Source organism: Sinocyclocheilus anshuiensis, unplaced genomic scaffold, assembly GCF_001515605.1.
Source record: "Sinocyclocheilus anshuiensis isolate Anshui unplaced genomic scaffold, SAMN03320099.WGS_v1.1 scaffold346, whole genome shotgun sequence".
Lineage (NCBI taxonomy): Eukaryota > Metazoa > Chordata > Actinopteri > Cypriniformes > Cyprinidae > Sinocyclocheilus > Sinocyclocheilus anshuiensis.
This window is the reverse complement of record NW_015546048.1, coordinates 528,761-551,348: the sequence shown is the minus strand read 5'-3', so window position 1 is coordinate 551,348 and position 22,588 is coordinate 528,761. Positions and strand designations below refer to the sequence as shown.

Here is a 22,588-nt window from a genome sequence, read left to right as displayed (position 1 = left end):
AACATTTTAACATGTATATTTAAATTGTATATATATATATATATATATATATATATATATATTCACTATTATTATTATTATATTAACATATTATTTTACTATACATTTTTTCTTTATCTTGTATAGTTTTACATAATATACATTTTATAATATATATAATTATGTTTATATATACTTTACACACATATACATTTTCTTTAATTATTTTACTCTAAAATTAAATCAAAATAAACATGCATATTACATATACTGTATACAGACACAACACAATGTCTCAGCTCCAAAGTGACGCATACTGTCTAGTCTTTGTATTCTTGTGGGAGCAGTTAACTAAAGCTGACCTTTTCCCTTCATCAAGAGAAATAGAAAGAAAAAATGAATTATTTATTACTTAAACAACAAGAAAGAGTAGGAAGTAGGTTAACAACCTAACCGTACTGGAGTGAACTTGTACATCACTGAAACCGTACAAAACAACCAGAGTTATGTTTACTGATGTTATCTTGAAACTCTCTGGCCCTTCACTGCACATCATTGAGAGAAAGACTGATAGAATAAGAAACGAGTGTGGAGAGGAGAGGGAAAGGCTCCTGCAGATACATTTGGTGTGTACAGTATTGGCCCATGAGAGTCTGCAATCTAGTTTCCAGAAGCTCTAATGATATTTAGCTGTCTAAAAATCAGCGCATAGAATGTGCTGTTTTATCTGCCATATCAAGAGAGAGTGCAAACAAACACCCATCCTTTCCATCTGTTCTTTCTTTTTTGATGGATGCAAGTGGCTCTCTCCTATCTCTCTCTCTCTCTCTCTCTCTGCGTATGTGTGTGCATCACTGAAAGCAGCGCATTAATATAGAACAGTGATTAATCTGACCTGGAACTACCTGTGCATTATATGGTTTTAATGCATACCTGCCAGGCAATCAGAATCAAGTATTCAGACAGACCATGGTATAATAGGACTTGCTTCAGGTCTAAGCTGAGACACTGTTTATTTACATGCCAAAATATCATGTAAGGTACCCCTATTAATTCTGTGTGTGTATTTGTGTGTGCAGGGCATTGTGGGTAACTTGGCCAGTGGGAAGTCTGCCCTGGTGCACAGGTATCTGACAGGGACGTATGTGCAGGAAGAGAGTCCCGAAGGTAGGTGTTTTGCTATCAAATTTTAAAACCCTTTGATATATCTCTCACTGTCTTTATCTTGTGCAATATTATTAACAGTTTGTATTACTCACTTCAGTGCTTTTGAAAGAACTTTTACAATGGTGTATGTATGTCCTTCTGTTCTTAGATCCCGTTTAAGTCTTGAAGTTATGTGTAAATAGTTAATATTCCTCTCTTTTCAGTACTGCCGAGGCATAGCCTTAGATGCACTTCTTATTTTTTCTTTCAGCTCTCTCCTTCTCTTATTCTCTCTCTCCGCACACCTGCTGTTAGTATGTTAGTATGGTAGGTACAGTTGTGCCAGAGGACTCTGCTATACTCCCCATGTATAATTGAGAACATTCATCTCTCTCTCTCTCTCTCTCTCTCTCTCTCTCTCTCTCTCTTTCTGTCCAGCTTTTCATTTTTCTTCCTTTTGATGCAGCATTTAGCAGCTGGGTTCTCAGATCACTGTGAAAGCACTTCTTTCTTTCTAAAAAGAGAAGCAGATCCTTTGAATTACCATACATAAACACAAATGTTGAGCTGCCCACCTAGACAGAACTTTAAGGCATCATGGACACTCTCCTGACATACAGGAGGTGTTGAGTAAAAATACATTATTTTTATGTAATAATTAAGTAATTAGAAGTATAAAGTATCAAAAACAGATCAAATTAAAAATTATTATGCTCAAATCCTGTGTGTTATTGGTGTGTAGTTGCTGCCTATATGTAGACTGTTCTAAATTAGTCACTAAGAGGTTCCATTTCAGTTTGGTTATGTAAGACATAGATAACGAGGTAACTAACTAGGTTTTAGTTACTGCATTCGGTTATATATGCATACAGGACACTGTTCATGAATAGGGTACAAAATAGGCTAGGCAGCTCTTAAAAATACATTTATTTAATTTTATTTCATACACTGTAAAAAAATGATTTTTCAAAGTTATAAATAAAACAAAGATGATTGGAGTATGTTTTGTGTTATTTGCAGTTTCTTTGTAATTATGCATGAAATGTACTAGTAATTCCTAAGTAAAAATTGTTTCAAATACTACGCCATTTTTTTTTCTTTTATTGTAATGGGCATTTAAAGAAGGCACTTAGCTTTAAAAAAATGTTAACTGTCAACCTCAAGAGAACAAAATAAATATTTTATTAGATTGTTTATTATCTGTTTATATTAGTTTATATTATATTTTATAAGGGGTTGGCAATTTTTGTAATCTTGTAACCAAAATCTGAGACATGCCTAAATATAGTTTAAAACTGCGATTTATGTGATTTTGTAATTGTCTAGCAATAAACATCGAAATAAAATAGATTAGAATTGACAGAAATTAAACTAAATAAACAAACAAATAAATACAAACAAACAGGGCTGAAAATTTAGTTGTAGATAGTTTAGGACTAAATGCATTTACTGACAATCCTATATTTCTCATAAATGAATTTTTTTTTTTTTCTGATTATACCTTGGGTAACAAGATTGAATGCTTGAGGTTAACAAATGCAGTCCAAAATGACTATCGTAAGTAAGGTCAAAATGTACAGACATTCGATGATAGCTCCATTTTATGTTGTATTATAATAAATACTCTTTAAAATTGTAGAAATTCATTGGTGTATAGGGAGGTCAGTAGGATAAATAAAAGCAATGTCCAGAAAACAGCTGGAGAGAGAGAGCAGGAAGAAACAGAGATTGACAAGGAAGGGTTCATGGTAGTAAGCTGAATTGCGGTAATTGGAATAAAGTCAAGAGAGAGAGAGAGTGGCATGAGTGAGACATATTTGCTGTTTACGTGATTTGATTGACGTTTAGGAAAACACGGTCTCCATCAGCAGCCAGCAGTTTCCTGTTAGACAACACAGCATCCCGGCCACACGTCAAGCAACCTCCGTTAACTCGCATCGACCGTGCAGACAGCTGCTGATGGATGGCTCCAAATTATAGACACCCACTGATCAACTTAACTGAGCTGCCAATCAATCAATCAGTCTAATCCGACCACAGCAGCCCACAGTCACGTTTGGCCTCGAGATCAGTGAGGACCCATCCAGCAGATATTGATTAGAACGAGACGTGATCTGTGGCCATCCTGCGCCCGAGGGGTCACTCAGGAAAGAACAACAGGAACGTGAACAGCACTACATGATCGGCAAGATATGCTTATCGTCATAGTGACAGCTGACTTCCTTTGGTGGAATAAGAGTTCTCTAGAAAATCACTTGCTTTGATGAGTTTGGAGATAATGTGATTCAGCCAAGAACCGCCCACTTTAGATGCAGGTTAATCTGATATGGATGGTGCCACAATAACAAACTGACTGACTGTTTACTGTACATAACGCAAGGCAGATTCTGCAAACAGCTGTTATAAAAGTGCCGGCGTGTCAAGTCGTGTGTGATGACTGTCAAGAGAAGGATGAAGGCTCGAATTATCTGACACATCAAAATGTCACCTGTGTGAGAGTCTGTGAAATGTAAAAAAAAAAATTTTTGGTGCCATGGTGTGCTGACTTATTTTTTCCTTCTATTTCTGTCATTTATTTCTTTTATAGTTTTTTTTTATTCATATTTATCAAAGTATCATGAAAAAAATGTGTTACGGTTTCCACAAAAAAAATTAAATAAATCACAATATTTCACAACACAAGGCAGGTGTTTTCAACAATTAAAATAATTAGTATTCTTAGTAGAATAAATTACATTTTAAAATAGTTATTGTAATAAAACTATAAAATCAATATACTCTACAAAAAAAAAAAAAAAACATTTTAAACAAGTACGCTTCAGTGCTTGACTAAAAAATAGAAATAACTGCATTTAATGGCATTGTCTTCTTGATTCACTAGAGATGCCAAATTTGATGTACTTGTGAATCTTCTAATTATAGGCAGGATGCGCAAGGAACTCCAAAGATTCACTGAAATCTTTTTTGTTCTGAATGTGACGAAGAGAGAAAAGAACACAAGCAAGTATGTGTTTGTGCTGGTGGATGGCAGAGGGAAAACACAGAATAAATAATATTTTAAATGGGGTGACATGAGGACAGTGTCCAGTCTGGGTATTGTGACTGGAGGTAGAGACAATCTGCCAAAAATACACACACACACGAATGGATAGAGAAGCAAAGAGCCAAACTGTCCTCACACCACAGCCAGCTATTACAGATCCAATGACCTAAGAGCAGTTATTTCCATCACGAACTCATTCGGGAGTGGTGACTTTCCACGTATTCCCAACTTCTGAGCCTGCTCGCCTGAAGTTATGGTTGATTGCTCTTCGGCTGGATATCAACACACCCATTAACGTAAACTACGCCAGAGCGCGTACACACTTCACGCACCGGATGCCGTGCGCGCGCCCAAAGACAGTTGGACATAGTGGTGTATTAGAGGTAAAAAATGATATAAATACTGTTCGGTTTCTGGCACAAACCAATCGTTTCGTGTCTTAGGACATCAATGTGTCGTCACGAGCCACAGGGTTTAATTTGGATTTGTCTGTGCATGTTTTTTTTTACTCTCATAGATTTTGTTACCATTGCCAAGCATTATACGACTGATAGACTGCAACGGTTGGAGTTAAAAATCATCATATGTGTTCTACTGAAGAAACAAAGTCACCTACATCTTGGATGCCCTGGGGGTAAGCAGATAAACATCAAATTTTCAGTTTTGGGTGAACTATCCCTTTAATTCAGACCAATTAAACATGACAGAGGAGAGCCAGCAGAGGAAAAAGGGAAAGGGACAGTAAGAGAGAGAGAGAGAGAGAAAGGTAAATACTTTCATTTAGTCATCAGGGTGTGCTGTCAGCGATGTGTTTAATACTGACCAATAAAAGCAGCTCCACACAGTCTGCCATATACATCACCTGCACTTCAGGGGCAAGAGTTAAACATTTATAACACTGACTGACCCTGCTTAAGCACACACAACATGTGATATTTCTCCACTATCATGGAAAATGAGCCCGAATAATGATTTCTAATGATACCTATTCATACATTAATGGAAAATGCTCTTGAAATGTAGTTTTTAGAGCACACAGAGTACAGTTTATCAAGAAAGAAAATCAAAAGGACAGAATTAGTATCGACAAACTAATTAACTTTCAGCTTGAAGGAGCCCTGCCAACATTCTGGACCCAGTTTTATCAGTCAGAGCTAGATTGATGCAGGTCGATCCAAGCTGGATCTTTCTGCAAGATCTAATTTACTAACAACATACAGTAGGATTGGAAGGGTTTTGAATGGAACAGAGAAAAACAATGGCTATATTTGGAAAACTAGCTTGGTACATACTACACTGTAACTACACCATATACTGCCTACTTCTCTTAAAAATATATAATTTTAAAAGTATCTTTTTTTAGAAAATACATCTAGTAACTTAATACATGCACTGCATTGTGGAATACAGTTTTCCATGTACTGCGATTTGGTTGTATGCTGCTCATTTTTGCAAATGTAGTAGATCATCTGGGTATTTCATACATACAGAAAATGCAGATGAAATAGCAAAAGTAGTATTTAAGTACGCTATTCTGAGCACCTGAGACACATGGAATACACCTCGACAGGAAATATGCATGATTATAAAGGAAATTTAATTGTTTTGCATGGTTATATAACCCATGCTGCATCAAATCAAACATATATATTCAGTTGCAATGTGTAAACATCTCAAAAACCCCTTTAAGGTGCTATATGTTTTGGATTATGAGATGATAACATGTGGCATAATGCTCATTACTTACCTCTAGAGCTTTGGAACGGTTGGCAAGAAGGTTCTCGATTTCACGTGCAGCTTTTGCCACCAGCTGTGTAGGGTTGTTTTGCTTGACATCATAGTGTCTATGAAATTGCAGGAAAATCTGAGAGAGAGAGAAAGATAGAAAGAGAGGTTTCAGGTTTACTTGCTGGAATTTGTCTCAAAAGCCATTACTTATGAGCAGATCAAAAAAAAAAAAACCCATAGCATTCATTAAAAACATACCTGCAAATCTAATTAGTCTAATGTAAAAACGGTTGTGATAAGCAATGCATAAATAGATAAATAGATAGATTAAATATCCAAACCTTTTGCAAGCAACTGTAATTAATCCAGAACATGACTATGTAAAAACAGTAAAGTAAGAATGTATATGGATTACAGAATATGTTTCAGACTTTGCTAAACCAAACAGGCAATTATTTAGTGGTTAGAAGGTCGACTGTAAAACATTAATAATCAGGATGTGCTAAGAAGACTAGAATAGAATAACATATATAAAAAAACATGATACAATATATATAATAATAAAGGCCAAAATAAGAATGATCAGTTCTGTTGCCATCAGTGCCGTCGCAACAAGTCCATAAAAGTTGGAGGGATAAACTTTGTGCTGTATTTTACAAAATGTCCCGTATAGGTTTGAGGATATCTGATCATTTGTGATTTGCACTCATATATTTATTTAGCAGTGAGAGTGAATGCATTTGTATCACTGAGTGTATCTGGCCCTGTAAAAAAAATAAATAAATAAAAATCCTTAGCCATTATACATGACAGAACAATCTTTGGTCCAGAGAAAACACTGGACCTCATGACCCCCATAAGTTGACCACAGTACCATTAAAGATCGCCACCAAGTTCAACAGCTGGCAGCAGGAATTGTGGGTTGATGAAATTCTTTTGACTCTCACACACACTAAATAGTCTTTGTGCACTGGCCTTGGACACAAATACTTTCAGAATGGCAAACCGCATGACATACAGCACAAGGTTTTGTTGAGACTGGGTGATAGAGATGCTAAAGCAGTTTTGCTCCTTTCGAAGTTGTACTAGTTCACTCAAAATGAAAATTCTGTAATCATCAATTCACCTTCATGTCACGACTTTCCTTCATCCCTGAAAAGAGAACTCTAGAACTACTGCACTAGCAAGTCCCATTCATTTTCTGCATAGGGAAATTGATTTTTAAGGACAACTTCTAAAACTGAAACAGGATCTACTATAAGCTTGGATTTTGTTGACCAAAGGTATATGCTTTTGTTGAAGCCATCAGCCTGCATTATTTCAACTTCATTTTTAAATAATCATGTTTAACAGTGGAATTCCTGGTGAAAAACTACATTACCCATCCAATCAGAAAAGCTCCTCCAATCAGAGGACTACTGCAAGAAAATTGTGCCGAAATAATTCTTTAGCACCCACCCACTCCCATGAAGCACTTCAAATGAAGTAATCTCCATATGCTCTATTTGTATAGTTCTATATTTCTCCATAATTTTTAATTCAATTATGTCATTCGCACTGCTTCATGGGATTGTTTTTTTCCTTTATTAAAGCCGTTAAATACACACTTGTACCACTTGTATCTTTGTGTTTTTGTCCAATTTTCTTTTTTCCAAAGAAATTTTGATCTTCAAATCAAAGTTGGAATTTAAATCATAGCTGGTTGGTTTGGTTCATGACATTTAATGCTTTAACATTAATGAGAAAAAAAAAAAAGTTCCGGAACCAAAATGTGTCTGGCCACTGTAGCACTCTGTAGTACATATGCTAATTGCCAAGCTAATGTGACTCACATTTGTATTTGTTTTTGTGGCAGTATATGAAATATTCATAGCTGCATAAAATTTGTTTAGCGTGCTGAAAAACAAATGTGTGGTCTTACTTTTTGAAGCTTTTGTATGCCAGTCTCAGCATCCATCAACTGCACTAGCTCCTCCTGCATCTGCATCGCCCATTTCCAGGTCCTGTAAATACAAAGAACCAATCAGATTTAGTTATTAATCACTGATCTCACTCATCTTAAAGAACACTTTAAAGGCACAATATGTAATTTTCACCACTAGAGGGCATGTATTCAAAATAAACAAAGAGACAAAGGCGTAGTTTGATGACGCCGTGACGGAATGTGTGGAATCATGGGAGTTGTCGTCTTCATCCCCACAGCCGAAGCAATCCGAAGGGACTTGGGCAGAAATCATGTTCATGGATGAGCTAATGATTTATTAACGTAGTAGAATGAAGCAGGGTGAGGTCGAAAGCCGTCGAAGCGAAACGAGGCCGCTAAACGAGTGTGACACACGGCTCGAAAGCAGCTGCCGATGGGACTCGGGCAGAAATCATGTTCATGGATGAGCTAATGATTTATTAACGTAGTAGAATGAAGCAGGGTGAGGTCGAAAGCCGTCGAAGCGAAACGAGGCCGCTAAACGAGTGTGACACACGGCTCGAAAGCAGCTGAGCTTTTATTATGCCACAGTCGGCCGCTTCCGCTCCTTCCGGTCGTGCGTAAGTGGGAAAAAAAGCAGCGCTGTTTTATTATACTAGATACATTTGAAAGTTCTGTTATAATGCTACTCTGTGCGGTCGTCACCGGTCGATTAAAATGCACAACATATTAAAGCGTCTTTAGTGTTTCCATGTTTTCTACAAAACAAAACGACACAATGACACTATGGACACGGTCCGTGTCACTAGTTAAAATTGCTTATTTCTCTGGATTTAAACATTCTTCGAAACATTTGGGATAATGTAAGTACACGAGTCAGCAAAATATATAACACTGTTCTAGTGGTTTTTGGATATTTTAATTAAAAAATCTTACATATTGTGCCTTTAAGTTGAAACCTAAAACTTGAATAAAGTTCAAACATTATAATGACAAGTGAACAGTCAGTGATGAAAAGGAACAATTGCACAAATTTCAAGCATAGATAAATACAACAGAACAAAGTTACAAATAAAATAAGGTCTAACAGTAGCATTCAGCTATAGAAATGTAATTAACTGTATAATAACACTGCACAGTGTTCACTGTATAAATTAAATATGGATAATTTTTTTTAAAGCAGTTTTGTTGTTTGGTTAACAAAACTGACAGACAGCAGCAGGTATTTATAGGCTGCTGTCATTTTAAGACTGAATGCATAGATCCAATACTGATACATATCCGATTTCTTTCCGTTTACATTCACTTTACTTAACTTTACATAACAGACTGTGTTTGCGAGAATTCTTGCCGAGACAGGTGTTTTAAGATAATTTTGTGTGTGTTTATCGGTTCAAGCGCAAGGAGATACAGTGGTGGAGCCAGAAAGGGGTCCAGGGTGGCACTAGACACTCCTGACATGTTATCACAATGCTATCACAATGTCAAGCATTGCAATTTCAAGAGTGAATCCCTTATTTTTATGTGGATGTCTTTGGAGCGTGTGGCTGCTGGTCCTCTTAGCAACATGAAAATTCTGGATGGATTATATATAGCCTAGAACACATGCAAAGAGCTCTCCTTTTATAATAATTAAAAATCTGTCATCTTAGTTCATAGCCTTTACTGTACCTTCTGATCACAGTGCAAAAAAAGTGATGTTCTTCATCAGTATTTTTGTCTTGTTGTTCAGTGCAAATGACTAAGGATTCTTAAATCAAGATACATTTACTTTACAAACAAAATGACATGAGAATAAGTCTTGTTTTCTATGAAACTGATCAAACTGAAGTGAGTTTATGATTTAAAAAGAAAAAATATCTACTAATGGGCACAGAAAAATCTACTGAATTCAGAGAGAAAACAAGTTTTCATTCCCCACATAAACTCACTTAATTTTGTTAATTTCTCAGAAAATAAGACTTCATATCTTCATTTGGCATCTCAAATAACTGTATCTTTATTTAATGTTTTTTTGTATTGGAAAACAATACAAAAATACTCAGGAAAATATTAAATTTTTTGCACTGCATGCAACATTTATGTATACTGTCTTTTTACGCGTTGCATCGCGCCGCGTAAACATAAAACCATGTCTGCATTTGTGATCGGAGAAATGACAAACAACAAGCGCTACTCTACACTGCTCAAAACTCGTGCTTGAATCATCAGTGGCAAATTCTTTAAATATGAAAACGTACTTACAGTCTGTGAGTCAGAACAGCCGGCATTGTAGTCTACTCTCCCAGGATCAGGAAACAGTCCTCCATAAAATGCGCTGCGCACATCTGAATATTTGGGTTGAACTGTTCTGGAACAGTGTTGTAAATACAACTTAACCTGATTTCTAGTCGTGTCCTCTTTTGGAAGGCCAAACAAAGTATTTTCGCTTTCGCAACGAAACACACAGCGTCTTCACAGCATGGAGTCTAAAGAGAAAGGAAAACTTGAAATCGCATCATATGACCCCTTTAAAAAAGTGTACCATCTACCGGCTTATGATTAAATGCCTGATAAAAGTTTTACATGAATATAAATATTAACAAGAATACAATCTAAAGCAGATTGAATGACAGAAAGACCTTATGACCGTACCAAAGGGGTGTCTGGGGTGGCAGTGGTGTTCAAAATAGTGTTTTCCATTAAAATACATTATACTTGTTTCTAGGGCTGCACGATTAATCGAATGCGATTGTCATGCGCATTTTGTTAAAAAAGCCGGTTCTGTAATCAGCAAGAAATCATCATCACGTGCTTTCAGATGGAGCAGCATTTACTACACAGAGCCGTAGTTCACTGACAAGTTACGCAAAAAAATCGCAGACGATTTTATTGCGCGATTATGAAATCGAAGAAATCGTTTGCGATAATAACAGCTGTTTGCATTACTTCTCAGTGAACTACGGCTCTGTGAAGTGAATGCTGCTCCATCTGAAAGCATGTGAAAATACCACATTGCTTCACTGAAAGATGCGCATGACAATCGCAGCTTCTGTCGAATCGCGATCTCGATTCCATTTCGATTTATCGTGCAGCCCTACTTGTTTCACATCGTAGTTAATGTACATACAGTAATGACTTCACCCTAGGCTGAAAGAGTGTGTATAGCCATTTTTCATAAATTAATTTGTCTTGTTGTGGACTGAATAAAGTCTACATTTTATATAACGAGATAATCTAGATTGCCCTTACTCTTTCAGTTTGTGAAAACTTTTTTACAGCAAAACTCATTGACGTCCATTTTTTTTCATTCTTGAAGTGAAATTCGTGCCTGTATGGCGATTAAATTTGGTGATTAAATATTGGACTGTCAGGAGAACGAGAGAACATGATGGCGTGGCATTTCTCAACCAGTGTGCATCACATATGAAGTAAGTGGATTACCATTGAGTTTAGGTTTCCTGAACAACTTCTACAAATGTTGAGTCACTGTGTAAGTTAACGTTAAACCATTGAGGGTGCTTCTGAAACAAGTGAAGCTGCTCTAGTCTTAATGCACATCAGGATGACATAAATTTCTGTCCTGCCTATTGCTATGATTATCACTCTGTCAATAACTGCAGTTCTGAGAGTTCAATTCATATTCTGATTATATTTAGCCTAGAAAGCACACAAATATATAATCACCAAAAATCTGTCACTCATTTTAGTTCTGTCATGACAACTCTAGGAATGATTAGCATGGTAATATACATGGCAATGTTAATGTATTTGGTCTCGGCAGAACAGATCGGAATAAGTGGAATACTTTCACAGACATGCTTTTGTGAGCATGTAAGACATACTGCTGCTGCACATATAACACAGATGAATTTACCCCGCACATATAACATACATGAAATTACCTGTAGCAGATCTATTCAGGTGGAGCTGGGGAAGGTGGAGGGTTTCTTAAAGTGTGCTGTAAAGTGCTACAGCGAACACTGGTCAAGTATTTGAATGTTGAACAGCAAGCTCATTGACTGTTGATGCAACAGAAACCAATCAGCTGCACCGTGTAGTAGTGCTGTGTTCGATACATCGATACAACGATGTATCGTCACAGAGATTTGACAATATGAGTATCGATACAGCCCTGATATGGCCCTGTATCGATATTGTGGCACGTGTGCAGCAGTGGACCGCGCTTAATTTGAATACAAGAACAATGTTTAAAATTGAGCAGAAAAGTGCGAGGTTTCTAAAAAATAATGAATAGAAAATAATATATAGGCTATAACTAGGTTTAATCTGGCCGCAGAGGAACACAACTGGGTTGCCTGATATAAAGACACGCAATCCCCGAAACAGAGTTTCACACTTGCGCAATACGGAAATATCTGGTAAGTGTGCTACTTATCTTTGTCAACCTGGCAACCATGTGCACATGCTCTCTCTCCACTGTGGATAAACGCGCTTGATTTCTGAAACACCGATTTTAGTTTTAGCTTGCAGTTTAGCAATCTCCACTTCAATATTCTATTATCAGAAAAGTGTAATTCATCAAGAGTTCATTTATGAGAGAAAGACAGACAGAGAGAGAGAGAGAGAGAGAGAGGGGTTGTGTATGTATGAATTACCAACGTTTTGCCACGTTTCTCTATTAACAGTGAAGCTGTGGCTTTAATTCCTTTAGAAACAATGATGTTTCCAGCTCCTTGTTGAGAAAGATAATGTAGCTCTTGAGCGATTAAGCTATTTAGTTGATAAAATTGCAGGGCAGCGCTAAAAAGTTTGTTCCTGAATGTTTTAAAAAAATATTAATTCAGTTCCTGAATATGATTTTTAAAAATATATTAGAATGAGTAGCCTACATTACAATATAAATTTATTAGAACGAGTTCATTATTATTTATGGGCTTAAAAACAAGATGCAAAAAATCAGAATATTGTACCTGGTGGGCAGGGCAGGACTTACGGGGTCGGGGGCCCCTGGGCTTGAGGTTATGTTTGGGCCCCATACCTATACTACAAATGCCCTCAACTAGAACATTATTATGGAGTAACACAAAATACACAAAAATTAAAATATGCTTTCAGGTTCATATACTGTATACAATTAATAGGCAACATGTCTAGCCTAGTCAAAGTTTAGATGTAATATTAAATAGTCACTATAATACAATAAACAGGATGTGATCTCTCAGTTGAGAGATCAAAACCCTGAAATAACACTGAGCAGAAAAAAACAAAGAGATATATTATTATGAACATTTATTGTCATATCTGTGTCTTTTTATGTCAGATTCTTAAATTTAATAAATTCAATCTGAATAAAAAAAAGCATTGATGGGGCAAAACAGAATTTTGTGTCTGTGTTTATTGTACATTTGCCATCGTGCAGATATTCGGAAAAACAGGACTCTAGCTTGTGTGATAGGCTAACTCCTATATCTTAGGCATTCACTCATTAAATGCAGGGTTCGTTCAACCAATAAATTTCAATGACTTTTAAGGCAATATTCATGACCTAATGCTCCATTATTTTACACAAACGTTCGGAAAATTTATGATTATTAGTGCTATTTGTTTGCTTTCTAATAAGCACAGGCTGCGACTGTGCCAGACGTTACTTCATGCAGAGAACATAAGTTAGGCTACATAATCACATAACTGAATAAATTCATTCAAAAGCATCAAGCCCAATGGTAAGTCCGGCCATGCTGGTGGGGAGTGCCCAATGTAAACATGAAACATTACCACAGTACATAGATGGTACAGTTATGGAGGCCCTTCATAATGCAGAGGTCAACTGCCTCCTCTGCCAATAGTTAGAAATGGCACTATAGTATGCAGTGTTTAATAAACAGCTGTTTTATTAAATTCTTCTGAGGTGAAGTGCAGTCCCGTATCGTGATACGTATCGTATCGTGGCCTCAGTATCGTGATACGTATAGTATCGTATCGTGACTTTGCTGGTGATACACAGGCCTTCCGTGTAGATGACAATGTACTAGCAGATTGAGTTAAGGACCTATCAGCCTGCGCCATTTAGAGTTAGAGTTTCTCACACAGTTCACAAATATTTACTAGATTTGTATCTATTATTACAGCTTCCGCTGTGGGTGCTCCACACATGCTATCATGACAAAACTGTTGCATTTACTAGTTGCCATATCAACACTATATAGAGAAATAACTGCACCAAAATTTGAAAATATTAATTACTTAATATTTAAGTAAAATATTACTCATCTCAATTTTCAGCGTTTATTTAAATTGAGACAAATTTTCTATTATTTTAATCTTTAATCTAGATTAAATAGTTCTGCCACTGACATCATGGAAAAAATATAAAAAAACATTTTTTTTTTGCCTAAACAATGAAGCTAAATGTGACATTTTTAAGTGTTTTTATATATTTTAACTTTGTTTTATAAATTATAGATTCATTATAATTAATTATAAAATAAATTAATTATAAAATATAATCAATAATAAATCATAAATAAATTAAACACATCAATTAAATAAATAATTACAATTGGTACTCAAGAAACATTTCTAATTATTATCAATCTTGAAAACCTTTGTGATGCTTAATATTTTTGTGTTAACTGTGATACTTTTTAAAATTCATAAGAACAGCATTTATTTCATTTATTACTACACAACAAAAAAAACAGCTCAAACCCTAACAAGTCTTATGCCAAATCAATTCCTCTCTCTGATCCCTTCTGGTGAGATGAATCATTGAAACTAACCATTGTTATGGATCAAGAGTGCCAGAATGTAACTCATTCAACAATGCATGAAGACAGGAAAAGACTGCCAGCCCCTATTAGTTTAGCTGATGAAATTCAATTGAAACTCTCTTCATGAGATTACAACAGCAGTATGATCATAACCACCACAGTAGCCATAAAAACAGAGCACGTACATGCTAAGTATAATGCTGCAGCTTGGGGGAAAATGGATGTGGTGAAAAAAAGGGACGGAAACTTGGAGCAGTGAATGGAAAATTGAGATAAGATCCCGTTTGGTCCCTCCCCCTCCAAGTTCTCTGGAAAGGGAAGCTGGGGGCAGGGGCGACCCAGCGAGCTGTAAAACATTATGTACTGTAAATAGTTTATGAAACGCTTTGACTCATTTAAGAATTCAGACTTAATTTTCTTGTGAAATTGCCTACTCACAGTCAGTACAATATATATACATTTATTTCATTTATTACTGTCACTTTTGATCAATTTAATGTTTTTTTTTCCTGAATAAAATGATTAATTTCTTTAAAAAAAAAAAAAAAAAACTTTAAACGGTATACATTCATAAAATCATTTTATATATGATGGATGAGGGAAATAAAGTGGCTTAAACTGCTAACAAACATAGTATGAGGTGTCTGTCAACTGAAAGTACGTTTAGACTGTACCATAAAAAACACAAGCTCTCTCTCGCCCTCTTTCTCTATTTTAACCACTCCCTGAGGAAGTCAGTGCTGTTTCTGTGTTCAGAGCCACCTTAAACCTACATGTCTCCAATACTTTGGAAATATACGACTTTATATGACTATAACTTTAATATTAAGAGCGCTAAATGGTAACATTTTTGGTCATTGTAAAAATAGTTTTTACAGTTCTGACCTTTACAGAGTGCTTCAACTGTAAACTGAGAACCCATTTAGAGTCTGTAAAAATAGTTTAGCAAAGACAGGAAAGAATGAGCATTGCTCCATTTTATGCCACAATGTCATCGCTCGACCAGCTGTCTGGAACCATGTGGGTTGTTAAAATCTGAGCCAAATGGCCTCTTAATGGACCCCTCAAGCAATCAAAGTTCTCCACAAATTATGTTCGCACATCAACAGGTGCTGCTAGTTCAAGTACAGAATAAACATCAGGTGGGACAAAAGTACAGGAACATTCAGTGACAAAAGCCAATCACAGTGAAATGCACACTGGGAACAAACTATAAGCAAAGCAAACATCCTATGAGATAAGACGCATGACCAACCAATGGGCTCAACACACGACACATATGTATCCATCCAATGAGGACGAGTAACACGTCAAGCAGCCCTCAAATAGAGTGTATGAGTCAGGTTTACATCACTGGATCTTGACCTCTGGCTGCAGTTCTCCCACCCCAACAAAAACACACATGTACAAACAAATGGTCATCCCCATATACATATACATATATACAGTATCCCATCCTCGACCATCAAACTGCCAATCAGAGAAGCATAATTCGTCACTCCACAGAACAAGTTTCCTCTACTCCATAGTCCAGTGGCGGCATGCTTTACATCACTCCATCTAGTGCTTGGCATTGTACTTGGTGATGTGAGGTTTGTATGCAGCTGCTTGGCCTTGGAAGCCCATTCCATGAAGCAGGAAGTTTTTGTGCTGATATTAATGCTAGTGGAAGTTTGGAACTCTTCGTCTATGGAATCAGCAGAGTGTTTGCGACTTTTGCGCACCATGCGCCTTGATGATCCCGCTCTGTGACTTTACGTGGTCTGCTGTTCCTAAACGCTTCCACTTTCCAGTAATAATACTTACAGTTGACCGTGGAATATCTAGCAAGGATAATATTTCACAAACTTATTGCAATAGTGGCATCTTATCACAGTACCACGCTTGAATTTACCGAGCTCTTCAGAACGATGACAACGCTTGATTTTATATATCTGTGGCAATGGGTCTGATTGAAACATCTATTCAATAATTAAGAGGTCTATTCTAATGCTTTTATCCATATAGTGTATACATACATACCTATATATACTATATATATATATATATATAACCTGAATAAGATATTTCACATAAAAGACATTTACATATAGTCCACAAGAGAAAATAATAGTTGAATTTATAAAAATGGCTCCGTTCAAAAGTTTACATACACTTGATTCTTAATACTGTGTTGACATTTTACTATTTTGTAGCTTATTATTATTATTATTATTATTATTATTAATAATAATATCCACTAGCATTTTCAACATATTCAACATTTTTAACATGTCAAACATACAAGTTATACTCTTGGGGTGTTTTCACTTTGATTTGATGCTCTTGCTTTGAGAGTAGCCACACCTGAGCTCATTCAATCAGATATGTGAATATTCACCTCTGCTACAATGCAAACCTGTTACTCTATGTTGCTGTGGGGATCTACATGTGTCAAAACAGTCCATTCCAAACAAACATGTTTCTATACAGTCTTCACACCTACAAACAGATGCCCCTGGGATCCAGGTGAAAACACCAGAAACAGCTGAAAACAAGCAACAGGTGTGTACAGTATGTTAGTGACTAAAACTGAGCTCAATTCACACAATGGCAGCTTAGCTTTAAGCCTTCAGAGCTGAAACTGAGCTAATCCACCTCTCAGACAGCCAGGGATGCAAAAATGGAGCAACATATGCACTGCATGTGTAAAAAAAAAAAAAAATCCATATTTTTCATCAGGCCATAAGTATAAATGACCATTAAGGATTTATTTGTCCCTTCAACCTCTGATTTTTTGTCAAACCTCTTCGATCAGATGTCATTCAGTCGTATAATAAATACAGGCAGAATGTAAGTACAGCACAGAAGAATAAGGTGGGATTTAATTATGTCTTATAATTATGAGGAAAAACTAGTAGCAAACCTGACACAAGAAAGCAGAAATAAACAAGCCACCTTCCTCTGCTGTTACTCTCTCACTTCATCTGTTTAGCACTTTCTCGGCTTCATTTCTGCCACTCTCACTCTCCTGTCTGTCAGTATCTGTCTTGCTCTTTCTGAGGGTGAAATTTGTAAATGGAAAAAAAAAAACAAGGCATGATGACTACATAGTACTCTGTTGTCTGGCGAGATCACATAGAGACAATGATCTCGAATTGAATTATTTTTAGATATATATTATGTAGCTGATTAATTATTCATATTTCCCCATGAGCTGATTCGCTACAATTAGCTTGTATTAAGGGACATTATAAAGACCCATTTATACTGTGAAGAATAAAAATATTACATGTAAAATATTAACCTGAAAGTATTAAGCATACTTAAACCTGAAGAGAAACTTAAAATATGGCTGACAATATAAATAAATATTAAATAACTGTTATTAATCTCAAATTCAGTACATTTTAACAAATGTATTTTATTTGAATGTATCTATTAATTTATTAGCTATATATTTAACAAACTATGGCTGTCAATATAAATTAATTATTTTAAAAATGTGATTAATGTTTCTGATTTCTGATTTCAGTGAAACTAATTTATTTTAAATGATCAATTATTGATTTACTTTATTATTGATTTAATTGATTAATCTAATGATTTCTGAATTTAGAGAAACAGAAATAACAAATGTCATAAATTTTTTATTAATTTGTTTAATTTTTATATATTTATTCCATATAAACTCCGTAAATAATTTGTTTATTTTTATTTATTTACATATTTAGGTATTTATTTATTAAACTATGGCTTTCAACAGACATAAATTAAATATAAAATAATTGTAATTAATCTCATGATCTCTGAACTTAATGAAACAGTCATATCAAAATCAGAAAAAATATATATTTTTTTTTTTTGTTTGTTTTCTGAACTTTTCCACAGATCCCGTAGGATCCCCTGAAAGTTGCCGAAACCCAATTTACTGCATCCTTGCACTCGGTATCATGCAAATTCCGATTTTCGATTTTTTTTTTCTTAATGAATCAGGTACTAAAATAATGCAGACTGTATGTGCATCTAAACAATGCTAAAAGCAGCTGCGGTTCATTCTTAGAATATTCCCTCCTTTTTGTCCCTACAGTTCAGTGGTGAAGATTCTTGCACAGAAGAGGTTTGATTCAATCACACTCAGTAATATACAGGAGCTATGTGTGTATGTGAGAAATGTGTGAAAGAGAGAGAGAAAGAGACAGGTAAACCCTCTGAAAAATTGCAATGACATTTTGCATTTTCATAATTTTCCAAAATTAATGCTGCATATGAATAGTTCATATTAACTCATTCATTACCAGCAACTGATCTGAGCAGGACTATTATAGGACTGTACAAAATGCATGTTCTTAGGAACTCACATTAATCTGAGGTAACCTAGTGTGTTGCACTTGCATGCTCTGTTAACCAGCGATGACACCCAAGATAAAAAAACACTGGAGAATGTTCAGTGGGGCTGTCGCTGTGACCCACCTGCAACCCAAATTCCGTTGGCCCGCTATATTCAGCACAGTACTGTCAGCACAACTTGTGCGGCTCTCGTTCCCGCTGTCAAGGTGGGAGGGGCTGGAGCCAGACAAAGTCACAGTGACATTGTGAATGTTCTCCTAATACAGACTGTTGTATTATTAGAAACTGTTGAAACGGAGCCAGCCTGCATTGCCGTGCTTTCAGGCACTCATTTCATGCACACAAAGAAAGAGATATAGTGCCAAGAAAAAGTATGTGAACCCGAGTATTGGCAAACTTCAGCTAACACCACACAAACAATTATACTCTTTCATATCTTCATTGAACACATCTAACTTTTTGAGCAGGCTGAACCTTTGTGTGTGTGTGTGTGTGTGTGTGTGTGTGTGTGTGTGTCTTCTTGGAAACGTACATATCTTCTGTAGATTCTGAAGGGCAGTACTAAATGAAAAAAGTATGATATTTAAATGAAACAAGGAACAACACATCATCATTATCCTTTTCAAAAAGTTTACACCCCCGGCTAATGCATTTCCTTCTTAAGCATCAGTGAATGTTTTCACACTTTGCAATAGTTGTGTATGAGGTAAAGCTTCAAAAAAGAAGAATACATGTATCATAAAAATGGTCCATATGACCCAGAGCAAGTCTTCTGAAGGCATTTAATTGATTTGTGTCAGGAACAGATGAAAATTTAAGCCATCAAAGTTCCCCTTCAACATTCATTTCATTTCAAAAAAAAAAAAAAAAGCAGTTTGGACATTCTTCGGAAAGTAGATATTAAGGGCTCAGGAACAAAATAAGAATAAAACCTCAATTTTTGGTGAACTGTATAGTTCGGTTATAGATTGGAAGTCTATTCCACCAAAACTTTCAAGCTTCAAAAAGTTCATAAAGACAAAGTTGATCAATGTGACTAAAAGCCTAAAATAAATTTGTTCATCATATAAAATGATCGTCTCTTCAGAAAACTTGTAAATAAACCTGTTTAATGCATATAGATTACTTTTACAATGTCTTTATGAACTTTTTGAAGCTTAAAAGTTTTAGTGGAACTGATTTGTACTAAAAGGACAGAAATCTCTCTGGTTTCATTAAAAATCCAATGTGTTTCGAAGATGAACAAAAGTCTCATGTGGTTGAAACGCTGCTGAGGGTGAGTAATTAATGTCATAATTTTCATTTTTGTATGAACAATCCCTTTAAGGTCAGACTTGGTGGAAAGCTGAAGGAATGAATGCAACTACAATAACATATAGTATATATTTTTGGATGTAATATTTTTGTCTATGCCTGTCTTGTTGAGCTCGTAAAATCTGCATCTTTCTCTCTCGGGACTGAGCATCCCTTAGGTGCTGATATTGAAATTACTGATTAAAACTGATTTATGTCAGAATGAATTGCAAATTGTGAAGCCGAAATCTAAATATGCACTTTGTGCATTCTGCCACAGAGGGGTGAGATTGTGTATGTGCGTGAGTGAGTCCATCAAGGAGAGTGTAGGGTTTCTTTACACATTAGTAATCTCCTCTGGCAACCGAGGCTGTCTCCACAAATATATCTCTCCTCCTTTCTGTCCCTCTTTTTCTCCTTCCTTCACTCATGGTCAGGACATCTGTCTGTCTCACTATAGCACAAGTCTTAGAAACAGATGTCAAGATGTATGTTGAGCCCAGGGTATCTCAAGTTCACCAATGCAATGTTAACATATCGTATTCTAACCTTAACTAAACTTAGCCTCAACCCTATACAGTAACCATGGCAACACACATTGACATGTACTTTTACTCCTCATTCAGTAACACATTATATCATCCTGACAGCCCGAAAATGCTTTTCGGGAATTCCTTATGACCATTTTGGATCATCTTTTTCGTTTTATTCCCTTTCAACTTTCATTCCTTGAGCTATTCTCATCCTAAATATACTCGTTTTCTCTTCAACCATCTCTCCTATTGCTAAATTAACACACACACATCTCTCCTTCACTCGTTATTACGGACTTTGTACAGCTTCTCATGCATCAGCGTTATAAACAGTGAAATTGGACTGTGAGGGGAAATGTCAAATTGATATCAACCTGTCCACCTCCCTTACGAAAATTAACCATGGTTTTACTACAAATAAAACCTTCTGCTACACTAACCATAGTCTAACCATGGCATTTGTTGTAAAATTGTGGTTATACAAATGGTAATCAATCTGTCAAAAAAAAGCATGGTTACTACATTATGATAAAACCATCGTTATTTTTCATAAGGGGTATGTAGAGAGATGCAGCCTAAGTGACTAAACACTGGCTAAATGCTGGTAAAGCACTGGCTGAAAACTGACTCAATATGGCTAATATACTGAGAAAAGTATGCTTTAACATTATATATAACATTTTCATTTTTGATAAAAAAAATGCTGTAGTATTATGAAAAATTATGAAAAATAGTAGTATTATGAAATATGAAAGTAAATGTTTTCTATTTTAATATATTTTAAAATGTAATGTATTCCTGTAATGGCATTACTCTAGTTTTTAGTGTCAAATGATCCTTCAGAAATCATTCTAATATAATATATATATTTGATGCAAAACATTTCTTATTATTTTAAGAAACACTTAACATTTTTTGTGGAAAATAGAAAGTTTAAATAACAGCATAATTGTTTGACAATTTTTTGCAACAATGTAAAAGTATTCACTGTCATATTTGATCTTGAAGGGATAGTTCACCCAAAAATGAAAATTACCCCATGATTTACTCCATCCTAGATGTATATGACTTTCTTCTTTCAGACGAATACAATTAGAGTTATATTTAAAAATGTCCTGGCTCTTCCAAGCTTTATGATTGCGGTGAATGGGTGGAAATATTCAACAGTCCAATAGAAATACATCCATCATCATAAAAAAAAAGTGCTCCACACGATGCGTTTTTGTAAGAAAAATATCCATATTTAAAATTTTATAAACCTTAATCTCTAGCTTCCACTAACTGTCGTACACGCATTCACAAGAGAGTGATGTTCCAGTAGGATGTAGGCGTAGCGTAAGCTCTGGTGAGATGTGACGAACGGGGAAGTGCAGAGAAGAGAGCAAAACATGACGAGTACAAAACGAGGATTTGTAAAGAAAAACGTTGGAGGTAGGGATGTAACGGTATGAAAATTTCTTATCACGATTATAGTGACCAAACTTATCACGGTTATCAGTATAATCACGGTATTGTTAAAATGTGCTGGAGATGTTCAAAAAGTACCGACACATAAATCACTTCACCAAGTTTTACATTTAAAAATCAACAAACAATAAATAAAATGACTTTTTGTTTGCATAATGACTAAACAAATAACATTACCAATGATGTTCGGATTTTAAATGACAACTTGACTAACAACCGTTTAACAGCATGTTGAAATATCTAATGTAAATGTTCAAATAAAGCTTTGAAAAAGTTTAATAAAAAGGTAAACCTTACATTTTAGCCTTTAAATAAAGAAAAGATATGTCATAATGATAATTGATTAATAAATGATTATATGTATTTTATCTGCTCCATAAATAATTCTAGATAACTTATCTGAATTGTTTAAATGTGTAGAATCCACATAAGC

At 35.5% G+C, this 22,588-nt stretch overlaps 1 protein-coding gene across 1 annotated transcript in view; it reads right to left on the bottom strand.

Annotated features, from left to right (window-relative positions):
- Positions 1-22,588, bottom strand: part of cacna2d1a (calcium channel, voltage-dependent, alpha 2/delta subunit 1a) — a 78,403-nt gene that overhangs the window by 46,355 nt on the left and 9,460 nt on the right. Inside the window, exons 2-3 of the mRNA XM_016500232.1 lie at positions 7,818-7,899; positions 5,916-6,032 (exon numbers count right to left, since the gene is read on the bottom strand). Of these exons, the coding sequence (XP_016355718.1) occupies positions 5,916-6,032; positions 7,818-7,899 (199 nt within the window). The remainder of the gene's footprint in view (positions 1-5,915; positions 6,033-7,817; positions 7,900-22,588) is intronic.